A 23,687-nucleotide genomic window follows, 5' to 3' on the forward strand; every position below is an offset into this window, starting at 1 on the left:
AAAGAAAACGGAGTAGGTCTGCGTCACGTTCTGGTACCTTGACCTGATAAAACATCGACTCGATGTCCGCCATTATAGCTACTGGCTCCTCACGAAATCTTAAAAGGACACCAACTAACGTGTTGGTCAAGTCAGGTCCTTGGAGCAGCTCACTATTCAGAGACCTATCCTGAAACGAAGCTGTGCAGTCGAAGACCACCCGCAGCTTTCCTTTCTTCGGGTGATACACCCCGTGATGTGGTATGTAAAACAGCCTGTTGCTGTCCTGGTTCAGCTGTTGGAATGGAACTTGGACAGCGTAACCTTTGCCAATTATGGTCTCCATAAAGCCCTTGTACTCTTCAAAGAATTCAGGATTCTTCTTGAACTTTCTGAGCAAACAGGCTATGCGCTGTTCCGCCACACAACGGTTGTTAGGCATTTGGAGCTTCTCATTCCTGATTGGCAGTCCAATGCTGTAATGCCCGTTCTCAAAAATTGCCGTTTTCTGCACAAAGTGCAAAAACTGTTTGTCTTCATGAGACATCTCCTCTCGGTCATCGTAGTTACGCTCTGGAAAATCAGTGTTATACTGTTGAACCAGCAGCTTCTCAATCTCCATCACAGAGATTCTGTTTACTGAAAACGTAGGCGTTTCATTCATTGCATCATCCAGTTCCTTTCTTACAGGCCCATTGACAACCCAGCCAATGGCAGTCTTCACGGCATAAGGGCCTCCATCCTCAGCATTAATAACGTGCCATGGCTCCATTGCTCTTGAACAGTTAGCTCCAATAAGCAGACCTACATCCGCTGCTATCTCTGGCAAGCGTACTTCATTGAGATAAGGCCACTTCTGGATATCTGACTGTTTAGGTATGTTCTCGGTGTGAACAGGTATGTTGCTATGAGTGAACACCTTAGGTAGCTCAATGAACTTGGTGTCTTCCAGCCCACACACTTCCAGGTCTGATATGACGAAACTATTCATGAGCTTCTGTTCTCCTGGTTTGTCTTGACCCATGGTGCTAAGAAGTATTCGTGTCGGTTTCCCTTTAATGTTCAGTTTCTTTTGCAGGTCCTTTGTGCAGAACGTTGCTGTGCTTCCGGGTCCAGAAAGGCGTATGTTTCAACACATTTGTCACTCTTTTTCGACTTGATCTTCACCGGTACTATTGACAGCACACATTTCAGCTTCTCCGGCCCCGTGAGGCTACAGGACTCTTGCAGAATAGAAACTTGAGCACACGATACTTCACTTCCATGACGACCATCTTTCTTTTCAGGTGAGACAGAACCTTCTTCTTTTATTATGTGCAGAATGTCTGGATGCTTTAAAGCACATTCTTTACACTCAATTCTTCTTTTGCAGAATTTGCTAAGATGACCCGAACTAAGCATCCAAAACATAAGCCCTTCAGTTTTAAGAAATCCACACGCTCTTTATGTGGTTGATCTTTGATTTTGCTACATGAGGCAAGGGTGTGAGGTTGCTGGCAGTACAAACACGGCTTCTCAAAGGCACTCACAGTTTTACTTGAGTTCGCTGGTTTAACATGTGTTTCTTGAGGCCCTTTGGTTTCGGTGGAAACATTGATCGTGAAACTGCTTCCACGGACCTCTTTCCTTCCATAATGCTTATCTTTATGGTCAATCTTTCCACTAGAGGTTGGGCGGCTGTCTGAAATATTACCAAAGAGGGGATCCATCGCTATTCTAGCTTGGCGGTCTATGTAGTTCACCAAATCAGCAAACTTTGCTCTCCTGCCTCTTCAGCTCTTTCATGTCATAAGCTTCAGCACGCTAACGTTCCCTCATTTTGTACGGTAGCTTAGACACCACTGTCCGTAAGTTGGTTGGGTTGTCCATCTCCTCTAAGAATTCGATGTCTTCCATAGTATTGCGACATCCAATCAAAAACATTGCATAGGCGTTCAATGCTTTCCCATCATCAGACTTCACTTGAGGCCATTTGAGTGCTTTGTCAATGTACGCACTGGCAATCCGTAATTCATCCCCATAGTGCTTATGAAGTAATCGCTTTGCCTCGCAGTAACCTTTGTTAGGTGTCATATGAGCACAGCTGCGAACAAGCTCTTGAGGTTCACCGGCCGTAAATTGTTCCAAGAAGTACAATTTATCTTGATCATTGCTGGTTTTCTGCTCTATTAGCGTGCTCAAATGCCCTCATGAAAGATTTGTATTGTAGCGCATCACCCTTGAACACAGGAATGTCTTTTGTTGGTAGATGAGATAGCTGCTGTTGTTTTACAAGTAACTCAGTGATTACATTCTGTTTTTGCATAACCGCTAGTATGTCATCACCTCTGTTAGCTTGAGCATTAGGCAAATAATTGGAGACTGATTGTGACTGTTGTTGTATTCGGAGTGTCGCGTTTGTGGTTGAACATGAATGTTCAGTATTAGCTTGTTGTGGGAGCATAATGCTAGTTCTTTCCTTCACATGTCCACCTCGTGGCTTTTGTGCTGTTGCGTAGCTACTCAAATCATCTTCAGATCTCTCATATTCTTTAAGCACCCTTAATTTTGCTTTGCTCTCAGCTAATGCAGTTTCCAACTCTAACTCATCCTTTTCAGCTTTGATTCTAGCTGCTTCAAACTCAAGCTGTTGCATTTTCTTTAGTGCTGCAGCACGTTCGAGCAGGGCTGCATGTTCTGCTTCCTGTCTAGCTCTTGTTGACGATACTCGTGATGCAGCTGAAGTTCGACTTACTTGTGATCCACGTTGGCTTGCATGTGCAACATCGCTGACCCCTACCTGTGAAACGCTGTCATTTGATTTAACAGTTTCTTGCAAATAATCAACCACATTATTTTCTTCTTGCAGTACATTTTCCACTGTCAGTATGGGTTCATGCTTAGTTGCAATCCACTTTTTAGTCATTTTCATAAATCCTCTAATTGTTGCCATTTTAAGTTCGACCCAGTTCTCTTGATCAAATGTTTTTTCATCTTCAGTCAAAAGATTTGCAACTTCGTTGTTGAGACGGTTAAACTCATTTAGTGACGTTGCAAAATCATTTTCCATCATATTTTTCACCATTTGTAAATTTTGAGCATCACTCATCATTGTCTCTAACTCTTTTCTTTTGCTTGTCAGAGTTCCTAATGTTCGTCTCCTCAGTGCAATGCACCTCTGCAATCTCTCCTCTAATGCCTTCTCTGTCAGCTTATGTGACCTTCCCTGTTCCATTGTATCCTCGATACATCTATGTTCACCTTCCTCAGCCATCTTACAAATTGCAGAGTTAATTCTTTAGTTGTAAGCATGCAAACGGAGCACTTTCTTCAGATAATTTTTTTTCTTAATAAACCGAGTGCAAAACAACTTCTTAAAGATCGCCACACCTCCGCATTGACTGAATCAAGCTTGCTATCAGCATACGTTTTATGCAGGGAGAAGTTCACCGTTTGCAGTTTCTAACACAGAGCCGTAGGTTTTTTTCGTTTTCTTCCGAACTCACTCATTATCTTCATGCATCCGTATCACGTCCTTCCTTGACCATCCTCATAGATAAAAGGTAGTTTTCGATACCGTATCTTGGAGAAAGCCTTGGCGGATCACCCGTTTTCCGTGACCGCTTATTTTAGCGAGTTTTTTGACTAATGTGATGGCGTCTCGTTTCTTCTAATTCTTCTACCACCTTTTGAAGTCAGTCTTAATACAACCAGTATTTGAAACACGAACAAACCAAACGGTCTTCTTTTTAAATGTTTACTTATTTAACATAAAAAGTACACATACATGGTACGCACGGTCAAAAAACTGTGTTGCTTCCAACATTTCTAACTTCAAACTAAAAACTACATCACATAATACGCTATGACGTAATACTACCTGATTGGAAGCTCAAACACTGAAATGTTATCAAACCTAAACATTACTAAATTATGGATTTTATACCAATACATTTCTAATGAATTTTCAAGAAATAGTTTCCCTTTTTTAACACTTAACTGTTTTTAAATTAAACTATTACTTTAGATGAACTAATTCTTATTTGGCTCTTACACACATCATTCACCGCACTCAAATGACATCATTAAACTCAGTTTCCATTAGCACCGACTAAAATCAATACCATAATTCACTAAATGTGTGTGTATGAGGATCAGTCTGTGACTAATGGGTTAATAAATGAAGCTGTGAATATCTGCAAGGTCAAATGTAGTAATGTCCATCAGCCGATTGCAGATACACACTTGTGTTTGTTAATAATCCTAAATGCAAGAATGAATGATTAAAAGGATAGTTCATCAAAAAATGAAACTTCTATCATCATTCACTCACCCTAATGTTGTTCCAAGCCAAGCTCAGGTTAGGGCAGGAAATCATCTTGGGTCCAGTTAAAACGTTTTACGTAAGGTTTGTTAATGAAAGTTATTATAAAGTATTGCCAAATTTGACACAACGTCCATGAAATCAAAATCAAACGTTTTGTGTCGGTCGTCCACGTCTATTGATGTCCGCTTGTATCCACTGACAAGTGGATTTAAAGTCTTTTTCTTCTGGTAAAACAGATCAAAGGTACTGATGACATCATCCTGCACTTAGGGGTGGATCCAATAACAGTCATTCAAGAGGATGCTTGTGGCCAATCACGAGTCACTGATGTAAACAAACGGCTATTTATGTAAATAAAAAGATGGATAAATCTTTTGATATGTCCTGCCCGACTTCCTGTTTCAGTGGAAACAGGAAAAACGGAATGGGTTTCCCAAAAATAACCAAACGGGAGCCATAGGCTAACATTCAGGGAATGTTCTGTGTTTGCTGAGACATATCAAGATTAAATGCATCTGTCAAAATGTGTATATATATTTATGCCTTTGGATAACATGAAGGAAACGTTCAAGGGTACTAGTGTAGCGTGGACTTGGGTTAATGGAGATCTCAGCTGGCTACCGTTGTTGGCAGTTCTCCACGCGTCACACATCAGCACAGCGACGACAGCAGGAAATGACTCACTTTCTTTACACAAACAGAGCACATGCCATCCCCAGCATTACCCCATCCTTGTCCACCCACAGGGTGGGCCGGAGAACAATCTGATCCCGAAGATCTGATTGGGTCGTTATTCAGTATCATACTAAGTTACATCATCGTTAATCTAGTTAAATTGGACAACGTTTAGTTTCTCTCATACCAGAGAGGAATGTGAAAATCAAAAACTGGTTCCATTTGTTTAATATATATATATATATATAATGGTGTCATGGAGTTTGGGGCGCACTAAAAAAAGTGTTTTTGTCTTACTTTTGGGTGAAATACCTAAACATCCTGAAAACAAGGAAAAATTACTTGAGATTGACTAGGAGTGGTGGTGGTGTAGTGGTCTAAGCACATAACTGGTAATCAGAAGGTTGCTGGTTCGATCCCCACTGCCACCACCATTGTGTCCTTGAGTAAGACACTTAACTCCAGGTTGCTCCGGGGGGATTGTCCCTGTAATAAGTGCACTGTAAGTCACTTTGGATAAAAGTGTCTGCCAAATGCATAAATGTAAATGTAGAACAGGGGCCGGTTGCATAAACATAGCCATTAACTTTAAGACTGCATCTAACAATTAGTTTGACTAGCTAAAGATGCCATAGAAAGCCTGTTGCATAAAATAAGCTCACAGTTGTCTTTAGTAAGACAGACTAATTTGCATTGCATTGTGGGAAAAATAAGACATTGAACAGCTTAAAAAAAATGGCCGACAGTGGACGCTCAATACATTTTTTATTCGCTGAGAATATTTGCTTATTAGAGGTCTACAGTGCTTCAAAATGTATTTAATAAACACATTTAGTGATTTAACCCAAATAATTAAAAACACAACATTTTGTTACCATTTATGAAGTCAAAGTCTTCAACCAAGTGTCAACTCGCGCCCCTTTCAGCCCCCACTGGCTCAGCTGAATGTAAACAAAAGTTAGCCTGAGGTGTGCCGTCTTACATTTTGGTCTTTAATTAGACTGATCGAAGTTTTTATGCAACTGACTGAAAAAATTAAGACCAACATTTTAGACGACTAACTAGTAAGACTAGTCTAAAACAGTTTTATGCAACCGGCCCCAGAATAGCTTGAGATATTAAGGCTTGTTTTCAGAGAAATCCAACAAAATTTGGTGGGATTTATGCTTAACCCAAGACAAAACTATTTGCCAATGGGGAAAAAAATAAACTTGTTTCCCCTTTGAATTGAGTTTTTAACTAACCCCATTGGCGAATCTTTTTTTCTTGTTATAAGCATAAACGTCACTACATTTAAAAAATGTTCTGATATTTTATCTGGAAAACAAGACACAAGTAATAGGTAAAATCATTATTATTTTGTCAGGAAACCTGTTTGAAAACCATCATTTTTTGCAATGCAGTTTGTAGCACTAAAAGTTACACACCTTTAAACATAAATAATCAAACACCTACACTGAATGAAATATGAGACCCATCGTAAAATTATGAATGATATTTATTGTACCTTCATAGATATATAGAACAGTCTATTTATTACCTGCAAATATGCCGACTGGACTATCAGGCAATATGTACGTTGGTAGTAAAAAAGATTAACAGAATAATGAATCAGCTGATTATCATGATTATAACACTGATAAGTATATTTATCATTCTTTAACCTCACCTTTACATATCGGTGGTCTCGTTTGTGCTTTGATATGACGTTTTATTTCAACACACACAGTTCACTTTTCATTAACAGAATAAAATTCAAAGCATCACACATAGACACTCGCACACAATCATTTATTCATACAGTGAACCCAAATGTATTTAGACACTTAATTAACATTATAAATGTCTAAATGTCATTGCAATAGATACAAAATATCTGAAATAAAGATCACTTTTTAAGCAAAACATTTTAGTTACCGTTTTAAGTTAGCGGCCATTTAGATTGACCACGTTCTTGCGCTAAAAATGTTTGCCGCAGTGCAATGGATATAACAGACTGAAGCATATTTTAAAGTTGATGTAGAAAAAATGTAGCGTTCCTGCGCAAGATGCTGAAAAAAATAGCTAGTCAACGGTCAATATCAGCCGATGTTAGCGCAAGAAAAATCTGTTTACACTTTAGTTCTCTAGTGGCATTTCTAGCGTTGATATTTTACCATCTAACGAGGTAAAAGACACTGGCTACCACCCCTGGAGTTAGCTAGTTCGTGTTGAGTGACTCTAGCCAGGTCTCCTTAGCAACCAAATTGGCACGGTTGCTAGGGAGGGTAGAGTCACATGGGGTAACCTCCTCGTGGCCGCTATAATGTGGTTTTCGCTCTCGATGGGGCGTAGAATACGTTGCAGAGAATAGCGTGAAGCCTCCACACGCGCTACGTCTCCGTGGCAACGCGCTCAACAAGTCACATGATAAGATGCGCAGATTGACGTTCTCAGACGCGGAGGCAACTGAGATTCGTCCTCCGCCACACGGGTTGAGGCGAGTCACCACGCCACTACGAGGACATAGAGCAACCAATTGGGAATTGGGCGTTAGAAATTGGGCGTTCAAAATTGGGGTGAAATAAATATTTAAAATATGCATGACCGTTTCTTTGGAAAATAAACATCACTTGCGCTGATATTTTGTTATATAATGCACTGATATTTAGAAACGTTTGAATGCGGCTTAGGTGTCCAAATACGTTTGGGAGGTATCTTTATAGGGACTTGTAACTTAACATAACATAATATGCTAATTAATCCAGATTTGAATACTACCCGACTCTAAAACACCTTGTTTCGTGAACCATTTGCCATTTTTGTTGGGATATTTTCAGGAATTACGTTTCTACAAGGACAGCAAAATCTGTTTGCACACACACACACACACAAACATGATTACCATCGTCCAACTGTACATAATTAAGGAAAACTTGGCGATCATAATAATGAAGTCTAAATTAAACTAAAAACATGCAAAGGACCAGCATGCATTTACAAGATGGAATGCGCATGGCACGACCACACAGCTAAACCCAATGTCATATGGGACCCAAACTTCCCCGATGACGCGAATAACGGCTGCCTTGTCCGGGATTAAATTACATTCTCATAAAATACATAGAGGCTGGATTGGTCCAGTCAGAATTCAGGAGACTAATGAGGCTACATACAGTGAATACGCGTTATATTTATCTACTGACCTACACAAGCCACTCATCTTAAGACAGTTTCGCCGCTATGTACACAAAAGGCATCAGGGTCCTTTGGGAGAACGCTCGGCGCTGACAAGGCTTCTAGGAGTTTCGATTCGGAGGCAGTACTTCCTTTGAGTGTTCAGAAAATCATCAAAAGTTTTGTACGTTTCCACGTAACGTGTTTGTTCAAATATACTGGGGTTTGTTTGAGACGGGCTCCATGTTGTTCTTGTGGTCTGCTGAAGATCCCTTGGAAGGTTTTTGTAATTGTCGTGGTTATCATGTGGTCTGCTTTGGTCGTTTTTCAGCAGGTAAAATCTTCGAAGTTGCCCTGGCCGGGATGGTGAGGTAGCATGTTAGCTGGGTAGGTTGACGGGGTACGAAGGTTGTCACAGGGTGCCTGAGAAGACAGATCAACAGACAAGATAGATACAGGCAGACAGACAGAGGCAGACAGATGAAACAGAGAAAAGAGAAGATGACAGCAGCAGTTAGAAACATCGGCCCTTCAGACGTCTAATTAGAGCAAACTGAATTTACTTCCTCCACAGACCAGAGTCACGGCTGATACTGACCCACTCAATGCAATTCCTATTGAACTGACACCTTGAATGAAATACAGTTTAATTACTGACTGAACCCCTTATATCTCATTCTAGAAATCTATAAAAGCCCAGACCAAATCTCCTGACTATCAGTGCATAATAAGTCTCTTTGGATAGCAGCATCTATTAAATAGTTAATGTATGCAGTTTAGTACGTTTTAGCACTTGGGCATGCGATATACTTGATGCACTTCATCCTCATGCAGTTTTGTAAAGAGGCTCTGGTCGGTTGAGTGACATTTCATGCAGTTTTGCTACAGTTGCCAGGGTGTCAAGTCTATGCATGTTTATTTATATTGAGATATTGTTTATCACGTTGAGTTAGACGAGGAAGCTGACATGCTGTCTTACTGGTATTGCGCATTTTATTGATCTTTGACCGCATCAAAGTGTGCGACGTTCCGCAAAACTCCTTAATTTATTTTCTTTACATTTTTCATAGGATTTCGTGCAAAATTTGTACTTTTTGTCAGTCTGATCAAATCAGTCAAAAAAGAGATGTTGATAAACAACAAACTTGCGTGGGTTTGTTTACATTTGAATTTTTGACAGTTGGAGTTTGAATTAACGAACATTCTGTCAATGTAAATCTGTGATTTTTCCAACTTTTGGTGAAAACCGTATGTCCGTTCAGTTAGAAAAGACATAGCACACTGTTTCAGAACAGTCTGAAGGTCTGTGCCAAATTTTGTGGATGTAGCTTGAAAGCTCTAGGGGGAGTTAGTGTTTACAATTTTTATCTTGGTGTACGAATAAACAGCCCCCCGCCCCCACCTTCCAAAGTTTCTAGAGTAATTGTTGTCAAATGACCTCATTATATGTATATGTATATTATATGTATTTTTGCGAGTTGCTATGCAGTTGCTAAGGTATCCTAAAAGTATTTTTGCGCGTTGCTATGTAGTTGCTAAGGTGTTCTAAATGTTTTTTAGCGAGTTGCTATGCAGTTGCTATGATGTTCTAAATGTTTTTTGCGAGTTGCTATGCAGTTGCTAAGATGTTATATATGTTTTTTAGCGAGTTGCTATGCAGTTGCTAAGGTGTTCTCAATTTTTTTGCGAGTTGCTATGCAGTTGCTAAGGTGTTCTAAATGTTTTTTAGCGAGTTGCTATGCTAAGGTGTTCTAAATGTTCAATATATGCAAATTCAGCAAATGGCATCTCAAGAATTTTTTTTAATAACTTTTTTAATCGAACTTCATGCAAAAATTTGACTTTTGTCAGTCTGATCAAATTAGTCAAGAAAGAGATGCTAAAACTTGCGTGGGTTTGTTTGCATTTGAAATTTTGACAGTTGGAGTTTGAATTAATGAACATTCCATCAATATAAATCTATGAGATTTTTCCAATTTTTCAACGTCCAATGTGCGAAAACCGTAAGCCCGATCAGTTAGAGAAGTCATAGCACACTGTTTCTGAACAGTCTGAAGGTCTGTGCCAAATTCTATGAATGTTGCATGAAAGCTCTGGGAGAAATAAGTGTTTGAAATATTTATCTCAGTTTACGAATAAATAAATAAATAAATAAATAAAAAACCCTAAACAAAGTTTGTAGAATAACAGTATGTTGGCCAACATAATTAAAGGTCAAGTCAAGCAACGGCATTATGGAATACAGTATCTGTACATTTTGGTTTATGTAGTATTCCATGCATACAATAAATATACATACTGCAGAAACATTAGGAGTAGCGTGGTAGTATACTACGCTCATTGTTGCCTGTTAGTGTAATTTAAAGTAGATAGATGGTACATAGCAAGAGAGACAGACAGATGGATAGAGAGAGAGACAGATCAGAGAGATAAATAAATATACACTGTATGTACATTACGTATTCATCACAACATGAGTGAGATATTGCGAACTATTTCTAGAGATTGCACCGTCAACATCGCTAGAAAATCGCACCATATTTTTTTCTATTTCGGTTTATAGTTTTTCCATCACTTGGAATGATCGGAATGGAATACTAGCGTCCTACATCCCGCGCATTATAACTGAGTACCGCCGCTTAGTTATCTATTTTATTAGTATTTGTAACATATCAGTGTATTTTATGGAAATAATGTCACATGTACTACTCAGTTGTAGCTACTACCACCGTTATGAACAGTTTTCATCCGTTCATGTGATAATGGTAACGTTTCAAGCAATATAATGTTGGGTTTTTATCTCAAATAATAAAAAAACGTTAATTTTGCATTTGTAACTTTTGTCAGTCTGATCAAATAACTAGTCAAGACAGATATTGTTAGTCTGTTAGTATGTGAGCGCAGGGTTCAGCACAGATACTGGCGTGATAGTTACTAACGTGACGTTTCACATCGTCCAGACTGAGAACGGCTCCTCGCTCGTTGCTGTTGCTCCGCTGATGTTTCTTCTTAGCGCAGCGGCAGAGTTTGAACTTGATCACCTGTGAAGAGAGAACAAACGCGCGCATGAGACACAATACATCTTTGCCGTCTTCCACAGGGGGAGCAGTTCTTAAAGCTTTTACAGAAGTATTACTTTCTTGCCAAATTAGTGATAACTGCCAAAAAGCGTCTTAGGGCCGTTCACACTGAACGCGTTTTTAACCGCAACACTGCACATCTCGCTGTGTTTTCAACTTGGGAAAACGGCATAAAAAAAATTGGTGCGCAAACGAACAGCTTCGATCTTTGTTGAAAAATGTTCTAGAGGTCTATGAGTTGTTATGCAGTTGCTAAAGTGCTCTAAATGATTTTAAGTGAGTTGCTATGCAGCTCCTAAGGTGTCCTAAATTTATTTTAGCGAGTTGCTATGCAGTTGCTAAGGTGCTCTAAATGTATTTTTGCAAGTTGCTATGCAGTTGCTAAGGTGTCCTAAATGTATTTTAACGAGTTGCTATGCAGTTGCTAAGGTGCTCTAAATGTATTTTTGCAAGTTGCTATGCAGTTGCTAAGGTGTCCTAAATGTATTTTAACGAGTTGCTATGCAGTTGCTAAGGTGCTCTAAATGTATTTTTGCAAGTTGCTATGCAGTTGCTAAGGTGCTCTAAATGTATTTTTGCAAGTTGCTATGCAGTTGCTAAGGTGTCCTAAATGTATTTTAACGAGTTGCTATGCAGTTGCTAAGGTGCTCTAAATGTATTTTTGCAAGTTGCTATGCAGTTGCTAAGGTGTCCTAAATGTATTTTAACGAGTTGCTATGCAGTTGCTAAGGTGTTCTAAATATATTTTTGCGAGTTGCTATGCAGTTGCTAAGGTGTTCTAAATGGTTTTTAGTGAGTTGCTAAGGCGCTCTAAATGTATTTTTGCAAGTTGCTATGTAGTCGCTAAGGTGGCCTAAATTTATTTTTGCGAGTCGCTATGTAGTTGCTAAGGTGTTCTAAATGTATTTTTGCAAGTTGCTATGCAGTTGCTAAGGTGGCCTAAATTTATTTTTGCGAGTCCCTATGTAGTTGCTAAGGTGTTCTAAATGTATTTTTGCAAGTTGCTATGCAGTTGCTATGGTGGCCTAAATGTATTTTTGCGAGTCGCTATGTAGTTGCTAAGGTGCTCTAAATGTATTTTTGCAAGTTGCTATGCAGTTGTTAAGGTGTTCTAAATGGTTTAAAGTGTGCTGCAAGACTTCGAACTATGGACAAGACCAAAATATGAAAAAGCAACTATCACACCGATTAATCAGTCGACCTCTAGTTTCTAGTGTGTTGCTTTCCAGTTGCTAGCGTGTTTTGCATGGCTGAAGGTAGTTCCATAATTGGAATGGAATTTTTGCACTTGTTTTATTGTTCATTTGGTTTTTTTAAATAATGAAACCTTTGTAATATTATGACTAGTGAGAGTGAGGCTTATTTTCTCAATCTGATGGTCTGGAACTCAACCGTTTTTTCTTCCGTTTGTAAAGCTGCTGTTGTAGATACTGACAGAAACAATATAATTGAAGCATTAGATCGGCGGATGTAACCGGGGCATTTTCCTCAGTGCCAGTTCCCATGAGGCCCATCTGACACACGGTACGGCAGAGATGGATGATAGACTGCTTGTTATTGGCTTACGGCTGTCATGTTCCAGGAAGTCAACTTAAATCAGCCAGATAACAAACACGAGGCCTGGAACTGACAGCGTTTATGCGGCATTTCCTCCAAGACGCCAGTTTTCACCCGCTGTACCTGAAAGACCGTTCCATCTGTCATGATGTTACTAGTGTTTCAATTCGGCCGGGTTTAATAGAACGCATGTGAATTTATCAGCTGTGCGTCTACATTTATTTATATCTATTATTTTATTATAGGCTATATGGTGGAGTCAGCGCTTCAGAAATATCACATGACCTGTTATCAATCCCAGCCCTGCTTTTGTACCAGTTTAAACTGTTAAATATCACGTCATTATAGTTCTCATCTGCTCTGTTCGGTTACCTGCTCGATCACCTGTTATCACAGTCCAATGGCCAACATGCAATTTCCCCAATCAAGAGATAATTTCACTCTTTCACCTTCAGGATACTGATATCTCGTTCACAATCACGTCTTGGGGAAAGTCTTGAAAGCTAATAACACATTACACGTCGTACGCTGATTGTAGAAGCTCTGGGAAAGAGTCTTAAGTGGAAAAAAAGCTTCAGCTGTTCGAGACGGCTGGTTTTGTGAAGGTTATAGCTGCGATCAAATATAATAACGGGGGAAAGCAGGATATGCTGAATTTTGAGTGACTAAGAAACATTCTAGAAATGTCAAGACTGGGGGTAATTATTTCAGAAGAGTCCTCGAAAAAGAAGGAAAGAAATAACCAGAACTTTTTGAGGTCTTACCTCATAGAGATAGTCGAAGAGCTCCAGGACTGTTAAGATACTGGCGCCAATGAACAGTCCCATCTGTCCACCAATATCACCTGAAACAGTACAGCAGGGTAATTACTAGTGTCATTTTAGCTAATTGGTCCTAAAGAGTTATCATATCATCACATCATCAGACATATCTCTATAATAAAGCCAACAGACTCTTAATCTGCAGACTCTGCTTAGGGATTCTGAAGAAAAAGAAAACTAAGCAAAGACCATCATTTCTAACATTGACTCCTCCTAGAGCTTTTAAGATAAATACACCAAATTTGGTGCAGACCTTCAAACTGTTCTGTCTTCGTTTACTGTGTATTTTCGAACTGATCCGACCTTCGGTTTTCCTGTATCTGACTTTTGAATAGCCAAAAAAGTGGCCAAAAACCCCCTGAGTCTCCAGCGATTCATTAGGCAGAACCGCCTCAATTGAGCATTTACTTTGTAAATTGAATAGTGTCATTCGGTATGTCTGTTTTGGCGTGCAATCAACCAAAAAAACACAATAGAAAGTTGTATTGACTATTTATTGTGAATATTTGATTACTTGTATGTTATTTTACCATTTATTGCCTTGTGAATCAGTTCAATTGAATTATTAAACTGGAACTGGAACGTTATCCACTACAAGTGACCAATTACTTTTATGGAATTGTATTCAGATTACACTACTCATCACTTCATCGGAAAAGTAATCACATTACTAAATACTTAAGTTACTTAAGTTAATTTCTAAAACACTTTTCACAGGTTTTCTCCTACTCAACGAATACAAAGTAATGTAAATCCGAACATAATGCGGTATTCTACATATTATTATAAACATTTGAAACGTACTTAAGTCAGTTACTGTAATCTGATTACATATATTTTAAAACTACTTTTTTCTAAAAGTAATCAGAATACACCAAACACTGCACACCAAAAAACAAACAAACTGTGCAACAATATATTGACAATTTAATTGTATTTCTGTAAAGAAACGGTCTCATTTATGTAATGTAAACAAATACATATACATATTATTTCCACAACTGTCTACAGATTCAAATCTTGTGAACTCATCTCTAAAGATCACACAGCTTACCCAGAAGTCCAGCTATCTCATAAGCTTTCTTCTGCTCGATGGTCTCGTAGTTCAAAGCTTCAAAGAATATGTCCAGGACCATGATGTTATCTCTAAAAAACACAGCAGAAGGGAAGAGTGAAGACATCACAGTGGTTTCTCTTCCGCTACCATCCTTCATACCATCCTCAGAGCATCGATTCACAGTCTCTGCCAATTTCACGGAATTTCATTCTGTAATCTGCTGGAGTTGTGAGCAGATGGTTGGAGTCGAGCCAGTGTGCTGCCTTGGGCCGTTTCTGACACAGCTGGGGTTGATACTGCAACTGATATGTGCTGAGCACTTAAGTTGCATTTGGCACCATCAAGTAATAGCGCTTATTGAAAATGAAACTGTGTGCAAATGTTAAACTAGATCATATAATTTAACTTGGCAGCTCACAACTGGTTTTCTGTCTGAACTCAGATTTTACATTGGATATCATGTGGCAACCCAACAAAGAACCAAATTAGTTTATTGTCCAAAATGAACAGAAATGTCCTTAAAATCAAACATTAACATTTGTTTTATTACTATAAACAGCACAGGCCCCCAAATATGCCAATTTGTTTACATTAAATAGGCTGAATAAGAAAATGGTCCATTTTTGTGGCGAATAATTGCCGAAACATACTCTCCCCTAGTACATGTACGCACACACTTCTAGCGACGCAAGCTCAATTTCGTGCACTGTTGCAGTCCAAAATGTGTCTGAACGCATTCCTAACACAACCACAAGGAGTGCTCTATCGGACATTAGTGTGAACTGGCTACTTCCACAGTGAGTTTTCCCTCCTACTGTCATGGCAAAGGAACAGTTTAAAGAGAATAGTGTTGAGCAAGTTTAAGTAAATATATTTAAAGCAACAGTTCAATGTACAGACTTTTGAAGGTAACTCTATCGCCCACTCGACGACTGAGGTTTTTAACCATCACAGTAACCTACGAACGCACTTTAAACCATACTGCGCATTGACAAAGCACTAGCATTGCATACACATAACTGCGTTAAGTATGCTTCTGGCCTCATCCACAAGACAAAACCATTTTTATCCATATTGCAAAAGATTGCATGTATTTAATGTAGACGTGGTCGTATTTTCTATCACCTAGCATCGTTTTAATGACGAAGGCATGTCAAGCATTTTAAGCGTCTAATTTGATGAGCTTCTACTAACTGACAGATACATTTGTAACAAAATAGCAATTATAGGTCAAACCAGGATGGGCATTTATAAACTATCCAATGAAAATGTAGTAATCAGTGGGCGTTTCCAAACCAGGATGGGCGTTTCTAAACTATTTAATGAATATGTAGTAATCAGTGGGCGTTTCCAAACCAGGATGGGCATTTCTAAACTATCCAATGAAAATGTAGTAATCAGTGGGCGTTTCCAAACCAGGATGGGCATTTCTAAACTATCCAATGAAAATGTAGTAATCAGTGGGCGTTTCCAAACCAGGATGGGCGTTTCTAAACTATCCAATGAAAATGTAGTAATCAGTGGGCGTTTCCAAACCAGGATGGGCATTTCTAAACAATCCAATGAAAATGTAAAAATCAGTGGGCGTTTCCAAACCAGGATGGGTGTTTCTAAACTATCCATTGAAAATGTAGTAATCAGTGGGCGTTTCCAAACCAGGATGGGCGTTTCTAAACAATCCAATGAATATGTAGTAATCAGTGGGAGTTTCCAAACCAGGATGGGCGTTTCTAAACTATCCAATGAATATGTAGTAATCAGTGGGCATTTCCAAACCAGGATGGGCGTTTCTAAACAATCCAATGAATATGTAGTAATCAGTGGGAGTTTCCAAACCAGGATGGGCGTTTCTAAACTATCCAATGAAAATGTAGTAATCAGTGGGCATTTCCAAACCAGGATGGGCGTTTCTAATCAATCCAATGAAAATGTAAAAATCAGTGGGAGTTTCCAAACTAGGATGGGCGTTTCTAAACTATTTAATGAATATGTAGTAATCAGTGGGCGTTTCCAAACCAGGATGGGTGTTTCTAAACTATCCAATGAAAATGTAAAAATCAGTGGGCGTTTCCAAACCAGGATGGGTGTTTCTAAACTATCCAATGAAAATGTAGTAATCAGTGGGCGTTTCCAAACCAGGATGGGTGTTTCTAAACTATCCAATGAATATGTAGTAATCAGTGGGCGTTTCCAAACCAGGATGGGTGTTTCTAAACTATCCAATGAATATGTAGTAATCAGTGGGCGTTTCCAAACCAGGATGGGTGTTTCTAAACTATCCAATGAAAATGTAGTAATCAGTGGGAGTTTCCAAACCAGGATGGGTGTTTCTAAACTATCCAATGAAAATGTAGTAATCAGTGGGCGTTTCCAAACCAGGATGGGCGTTTCTAAACAATCCAATGAATATGTAGTAATCAGTGGGAGTTTCCAAACCAGGATGGGCGTTTCTAAACTATCCAATGAATATGTAGTAATCAGTGGGGGTTTCCAAACCAGGATGGGCGTTTCTAAACAATCCAATGAAAATGTAAAAATCAGTGGGCGTTTCCAAACCAGGATGGGTGTTTCTAAACTATCCAATGAATATGTAGTAATCAGTGGGCGTTTCCAAACCAGGATGGGTGTTTCTAAACTATCCAATGAAAATGTAGTAATCAGTGGGAGTTTCCAAACCAGGATGGGTGTTTCTAAACTAGCCAATGAAAATGTAGTAATCAGTGGGCGTTTCCAAACCAGGATGGGCGTTTCTAAACTATCCAAGTTTAGTAATACTTTTTTCAGTGCTGTCCATTACCCAATCAGAAGAGACCAGTGACCCATTTTGGAGTCACAATCCACCAATTGAGAGTCTTTGTGAAAACAACTAATTGTTTCTAAAATGACAAACCTTTCTCTACCCATATTCACCGCAGATGATGTGGAAGTAATTTTTAGTGCCAGTTAAATACATTATTTGATTGAAAGTGGGAAGTGTCTGACCAAGCTTTTCAAAGCCACCTACTAGCCAAAAACACTAAAATAAGAAATGCTCTTAATGCTGCTTTTGCAGCAGATTTACTTACGCTAATGTAAACTAAAGCACGAAAAAGCAGCTTCCTCTTTTAAATTCCAGACGTTACCTCATTTCATCTGGGTTTGAAACATTAGCCCCTCAGTTTTACATTAAAACATAACCCTTACACGGTCCAAAAACAAGGTGGATGATGGAAGATCTACGATTAGATCTGATTCATTTCCGTAGTTTAAGAAAACCACAGTTTTATGCAGAGATTTGATTTTGGGCCATTTCACTGGCTAGTCATTAATATCTTACTGAACAGGCAGAAAACTAACCAAATATAAGCATTCAAGCAACGCATTCTGAAGATTAAATCCACCCGAGTTCTCTTCTGAATGTTAAATACTGCACATAACTTACAAATGTTTCACATGACCTCACTTTTCATTTTCTAAAATGCTGTAAATAACAGTTGCAGCTCTTCTACATTTAGTTAATGCGAATTTAAGACAAAGATTTAGTGCAAATTTCGCCCCTACAGTCGGACGGCAAAAAGACCAAGGAAGACGCCCCCAGTCTAAGCTATAGCCCATCCTAAAGGTCAACCCCCCCCCCCCCATTAAACAATTACAAAAGTAAATAGTGTCCATTTAGTGTCACTGTATGTAAATCAGCACACTAAACTAATATATGTGCATTTAAATACACAGCAGTGCTAAGACAGATGCAAAACAAGCACAACAAACTCTTTTGACCTTTCATGCTAAACCGTTAACATAATTAGGATTTGCGTTGTTCCAGATGGTCACTCAAGTCGAGACATTTACTGGCATTTCTTAGCGTGTTTGTCAATGCGTTGATGTGTTACATGTCTGCCGTGTCAATTGGCTGTCTGGTTCTTCAATGTGGGCAGACGAAAGACCTCGGTTAGTTATTAAACAAACAGCGATAGGTCACCGCATGAGTGCACAAACATATAAATACACATAAACACACTCAAAACGAAATATATGAGCTTTAGCCCAACACCATGAACCTACGGCCATACAGAGTCATACTTGAAACCAATGAGATTTCCCTTTGGAGGTGCAAACCAATGCGATGCAACAAACTTAAAAACCTAGCGAAGGACCTAGTCTTGTCACGGTTGGCGTGAACCGTCGAACTTTGGGTTTTGGATGGTTGTTTTGCTTGAGTAGGGTTTTGTTTGAAGAAAAACCTCATAAAATCGTACAAATGCGGCTGCGGTATTCCGGCGAGACTCACGCGATGTACTGCTCCGACTTGTTGTACTTCTTGGCGAGGTATTTGGCGGATGCTTTGCTAGGGATCTTGACGAAGGACAGCTCTTTTCCGTAACGGGTTGTGTTGCAGGGCGTCTCGCACACGCAGTAGTCATTGTCTCTCTCCACCAGAAAATCTAGAGCCAGAGAAGGAAAAGTCATGGAATGACATTAGGAAAAACAGCAGCACACATGACGGAAAATAACACATCCTGGGAAGGTAGGTGGAGGGGTTAGGAGGGTCATAAATCGAGCTGTCCCATCCTGCCCTCGCGTTCAACCATCTGTTAAGAGCTCAGTGAGTAGAATCGAGAATTTTCTCTCACCTAGAGCTGGATCAGCACATTCCTTATACTGTTCTGGAGTGCAGTACGGAGCATCTCCTAAACACGAAAGAGACGAGAACATAAAGTCTACAGTCAATATGTACAAAGGAAATATGCTTTTAGAGTGAACACAACCAATGCTACCATGTGCTTAACTGTCATGAAAATCATGTCACAACGCCAAAAGTCTGGATGCATCACATTGCTTGTATGTCAAATATAATTTGTTATTCCTTTCAGTTGCTTATGGGGTAAAATAGGACCTGGAGGTGAATTTCAGTGAACATAAAGATTAATGGGTGTGAACGAGGTCGAGACAAACACAATGTTCTGGCTGTAGGTGAAAGAGAAGCCAAATCTGTGTGTTAATTAAAAGATGTCGCTGTCCATCACGCTATTGTTATCCGCTCTGAAATTAATTTCCTCTTATAATTAATTCTATTTATTCAGGGCTGTGCCTTCATTGAATAGCTCAAGAACTCTTGCAAAGATAGGTAGAGAGAGTGAGCTAGCAAACAATTGGATGTAATAAAAGCAAAATCATGCTCTAGTTTCACGACAAAATGTGAACACACCTTATTGTCTTATAATCAACATAGTTGCCAAAAGAAACACAAATGAAGCAACAATGTTGTCTACAAAGCTACGAATCACGTCCCATTATAGTCACCAACGTTTTCTGCAAAGCTACCAACGAAGCTCCCGTTATGATCAATGAAGCGGTCTACACTTCTACAAATCTAAAATGCTCCCTATATAATTAACAAAGTTGTCTAGGAAGCTGTGAACGAAGCGCCCATTAAAATCAACAGTTTACTACGAACAAAGCTCCCATTATAATAAACAAAACTGTCAATGAAGCTACGAATTAAGCTCCACAATGTTGTCTACGAAGCTATCAACAGTTGACTGCGAACTAATCTCCCATTATAAAGTTGTCAACAGATCTACGAACAAATCTCCTCTTAAAATCAACAGTTGTCTACAAAGCTACGAATGAAGCTCCCGCTAAATTCGACAACGTTGTCTATAAAGCTACAAACAAATATCAACACTTGACTATGAACGAAGCTCCTATTGTAATTAATAGCGTTATCTATGAAGCTATAAACAAAGACACCTTTATAATCAACAAAATAGTTTCCGAAGCTACGAACTAAGCTCCTATTATAATTTACAAAGTTGCTTATAAAGCTAAAAACTAATCTCCAGTTAAAATTAACAGCTGTCTACAAAACTACAAACTAATCAACAAAGTTATCTATGAAGCTACGAATTAAGCTCCCGCTAAATTCGACAATGTTGTCTATAAAGCTACAAACAAATATCCCGTTAAAATTAACAGCTGACTATGAACGAAGCTCCTATTATAATTAATAAAGTTATCTACATAGCTATGAACAAAGACACCTTTATAATCAACAAAGTTTTTGACGAAGCTGTGAACGAAGCTCCCACTATAATCACAGTTGTCAACGAAGCTACGAACGAAGCTCCCTTTAAAAATCAACTAAATTGTTTACGAACAATTGTTTAAGAATGAAGCTCTCGCATAAATCTGCTTAAGTTGTTTACAAAGCTACAAACATAGCTCCCAATGAAATAGAAAAATTGGTTTACGATCAAAGCTCCCATTATAATCAACAAAGTTATCTATGAAACTATGAATTAAGCTCCCGCTAAAAATCGACAATGTTGTCTACGAAGCTATCAAAAGTTGACAGCGAACGAATCTCCCATTATAAAGTTGTCAACAGATCTACGAAAAAATCTCCTCTTAAAATCAACAGTTGTCTACAAAGCTACGAATGAAGCTTCCGCTAAATTCGACAATGTTATCTATAAAGCTACGAACAAATATCCCGTTAAAATCAACAGCTGACTATGAACGAAGCTCCTATTATAATTAATAACGTTATCTACGAAGCTATAAAGCTGTCTAAAAAGCTACAAACGAATCAACAAAGTTATCTATGAAGCTATCAACAGTTGACTGCGAACGAATCTCCCATTATAAAGTTGTCAACAGATCTATGAACAAATCTCCTCTTAAAACCAACAATTGATTATGAACGAAGCTCCTATTATAATCAACAAAGTTTTTGACGAAACTGTGAACGAAGCTCCCATTGTAATCAAAGTTGTGTACAAAGCTAAGAAATTAAGCTCCTGTTTAAATCAATAGTTTCCATTATTGTCTACAAAGTTGTTCGCGAAACTACGAATTAAGCTCCCGCTAAAAATCGACAATGTTGTCTACGAAGCTATCAACAGTTGACTGCGAACGAATCTCCCATTATAAAGTTGTCAACAGATCTACAAACAAATTTCATCTTAAAACCAACAATTGATTATGAACGAAGCTCCTATTATAATCAACAAGGTTATCTATGAAACTACGAATTAAGCTCCCGCTAAAAATCGACAATGTTGTCTACGAAGCTATCGAAAGTTGACTACGAACGAATCTCCTCTTAAAATCAACAGTTGTCTACAAAGCTACGAATGAAGCTCCCGCTAAATTCGACAATGTTATGTATAAAGCTACAAACAAATATCAACACTTGACTATGAACGAAGCTCCTATTATAATTAATAACGTTATCTATGAAGCTATAAACAAAGACACCTTTATAATCACCAAAATAGTTTACGAAGCTATGAGCTAAGCTCCTATTATAATTTAAAAAGTTGCTTATAAAGCTAAAAACTAATCTCCAGTTAAAATTAACAGCTGTCTACAAAGCTACAAACTAATCAACAATGTTGTCTATGAAGCTACGAAAGAAGCTCCTGTTAAAATGAACAAAGTTGTCAACGAACGAATCTCGCTTCATTATTAACATTATTATCAAATTCTCTACTAAGATACTAACGAACTAAGCTCCATTATTCAACACAATTGTTTGTATCTTACACCCCATGCATACTGCCAAGTGAGTAACTTAACTGCAACAAACGACTGCGCCACATCTCAGATCTGGCTAATCACAAAGTTCTTCGGACATGATCAGAGCGGCAGTATTTCAAACGGATGTACAGAGCTCAGCAGGGTGCGTCTCACAGAGCTGCATGGTTTTCTTCTCGCTTAGGTGAAATCCTCTTAGCGACTAAGCCAAAAACTAGCATCTGGAATTAAAGCTAGTCATGAGGCACAGCAAAGGTTTGAAGTAAACTCAGATGTAAAAAGCAGCTTAAAAACAATGAACAAAGTGTTTGTGTTACCGGGCATGTGCACCATGCGACAGTTGCAGTTTTCCACCAGATAACGCGTCTCGCAATCGATGCGGCAGGCCGTGATACTGTATGAGCTGAAGAAATCTGAGTCCATGGGTGTAGACTTGCAATCGCCCCACGGCGGAGGAAGATACGTCAACTACATTAAAGACAGAGAGATAGATTAAGCTGGAATAAAAAAAATTATATTTAATTTAAGCCGAAACATTATGATGTGGCCATCATGAAAATTACACATGGATTTACACCTGAAAATGTATTCAGAGTCAAATTTCAGTAATTTTAAAATCAGCAATTAATCACGATTAACTGCATAAAATTAGCGATTAATCGTGATTAACTGCATAAAATTAGCGCTTAATAGTGATTAACTGCGTAAAATTAGCGATTAATCGCGATTAACTGCAGGAAATTAGTAGTTAACTGCCTGAAGTTTGCGCTTACTCGCGATTGACTGCATAAACTGCGATTAATCGCACATGTCTGGGTAAAGGTAGTGATTAATCGCAATTAGCTGCATAATAAATAGCGTTTTATTGCACTTAACTGCATAGAGATTAATCGCACATGTCTGCGTAGAAGTAGCAATTAATCGCAGTTAGCTGCATAAAAATAGCGATTAATCGTGATTAACTGCATGAAATTAGCGCTTAATCACGATTAACTGCATAGTATTAGCGCTTACTCGTGATTAACTGCATAAAAGTATTGATTAAACGTGATTAACTGCATAAAATTTGCGATTAATCACGATTAACAGCATAAAATGGCGATCGATTGCACTTGTCTGGGTAAAGGTGTTGATTAATCGCAATTAGCTGCATACAAATAGCGCTCAATTCCGCTTATCTGCATAGTATGTGCGATTAATCGCGGTTATCTTGGTAAAATGGCGGTTCATCCCGATTTACTGCATGGGATTGCGATTAATCGCGCTTGTCTGGGCAAAGGTAGCGATTAATCACAATTAGCTGCATAAAAATAGCGCTTAATTGTGCATAACTGCATAGAATTAGCGATTAAACGTGATGAACTGCCTAAAATGTGCGCTTAATCACGATTAACTGCATAAACTGAGATTAATCGCACATGTCTGAGTAAAGGTGGCGATTAATCACAATTAGCTGCATAAAAATAGCGCTTTATTGCACTTAACTGCATAAAATAGAGATTAATCGCACATGTCTGCGTAGAAGTAGCGATTAATCG

The 23,687-nt window shown here is 38.7% G+C and overlaps 1 protein-coding gene across 5 annotated transcripts in view; it reads right to left on the reverse strand.

Moving 5' to 3' along the window:
- Nucleotides 1-6,469: 6,469 nt before the first annotated feature.
- Nucleotides 6,470-23,687, reverse strand: part of LOC127641418 (acid-sensing ion channel 1B) — a 190,490-nt gene continuing 173,272 nt past the window's right edge. For 4 of the 5 annotated variants that reach the window (XM_052124429.1, XM_052124428.1, XM_052124430.1 and 1 more), the window contains 7 exons: nt 22,467-22,617; nt 19,242-19,298; nt 18,899-19,052; nt 14,629-14,720; nt 13,518-13,597; nt 11,056-11,157; nt 6,470-8,539 (listed from right to left, as the gene is read on the reverse strand). In XM_052124429.1, the coding sequence (XP_051980389.1) occupies nt 8,444-8,539; nt 11,056-11,157; nt 13,518-13,597; nt 14,629-14,720; nt 18,899-19,052; nt 19,242-19,298; nt 22,467-22,617 (732 nt within the window). In that variant the 3' untranslated portion in view covers nt 6,470-8,443. Of the gene's footprint in view, nt 8,540-11,051; nt 11,158-13,517; nt 13,598-14,628; nt 14,721-18,898; nt 19,053-19,241; nt 19,299-22,466; nt 22,618-23,687 lie in introns of all 5 variants that reach the window. The other variant, XM_052124427.1, reaches the window with a different exon arrangement.

Source organism: Xyrauchen texanus, chromosome 50 (genome assembly GCF_025860055.1).
Source record: "Xyrauchen texanus isolate HMW12.3.18 chromosome 50, RBS_HiC_50CHRs, whole genome shotgun sequence".
Taxonomy (NCBI): Eukaryota; Metazoa; Chordata; class Actinopteri; order Cypriniformes; family Catostomidae; genus Xyrauchen; species Xyrauchen texanus.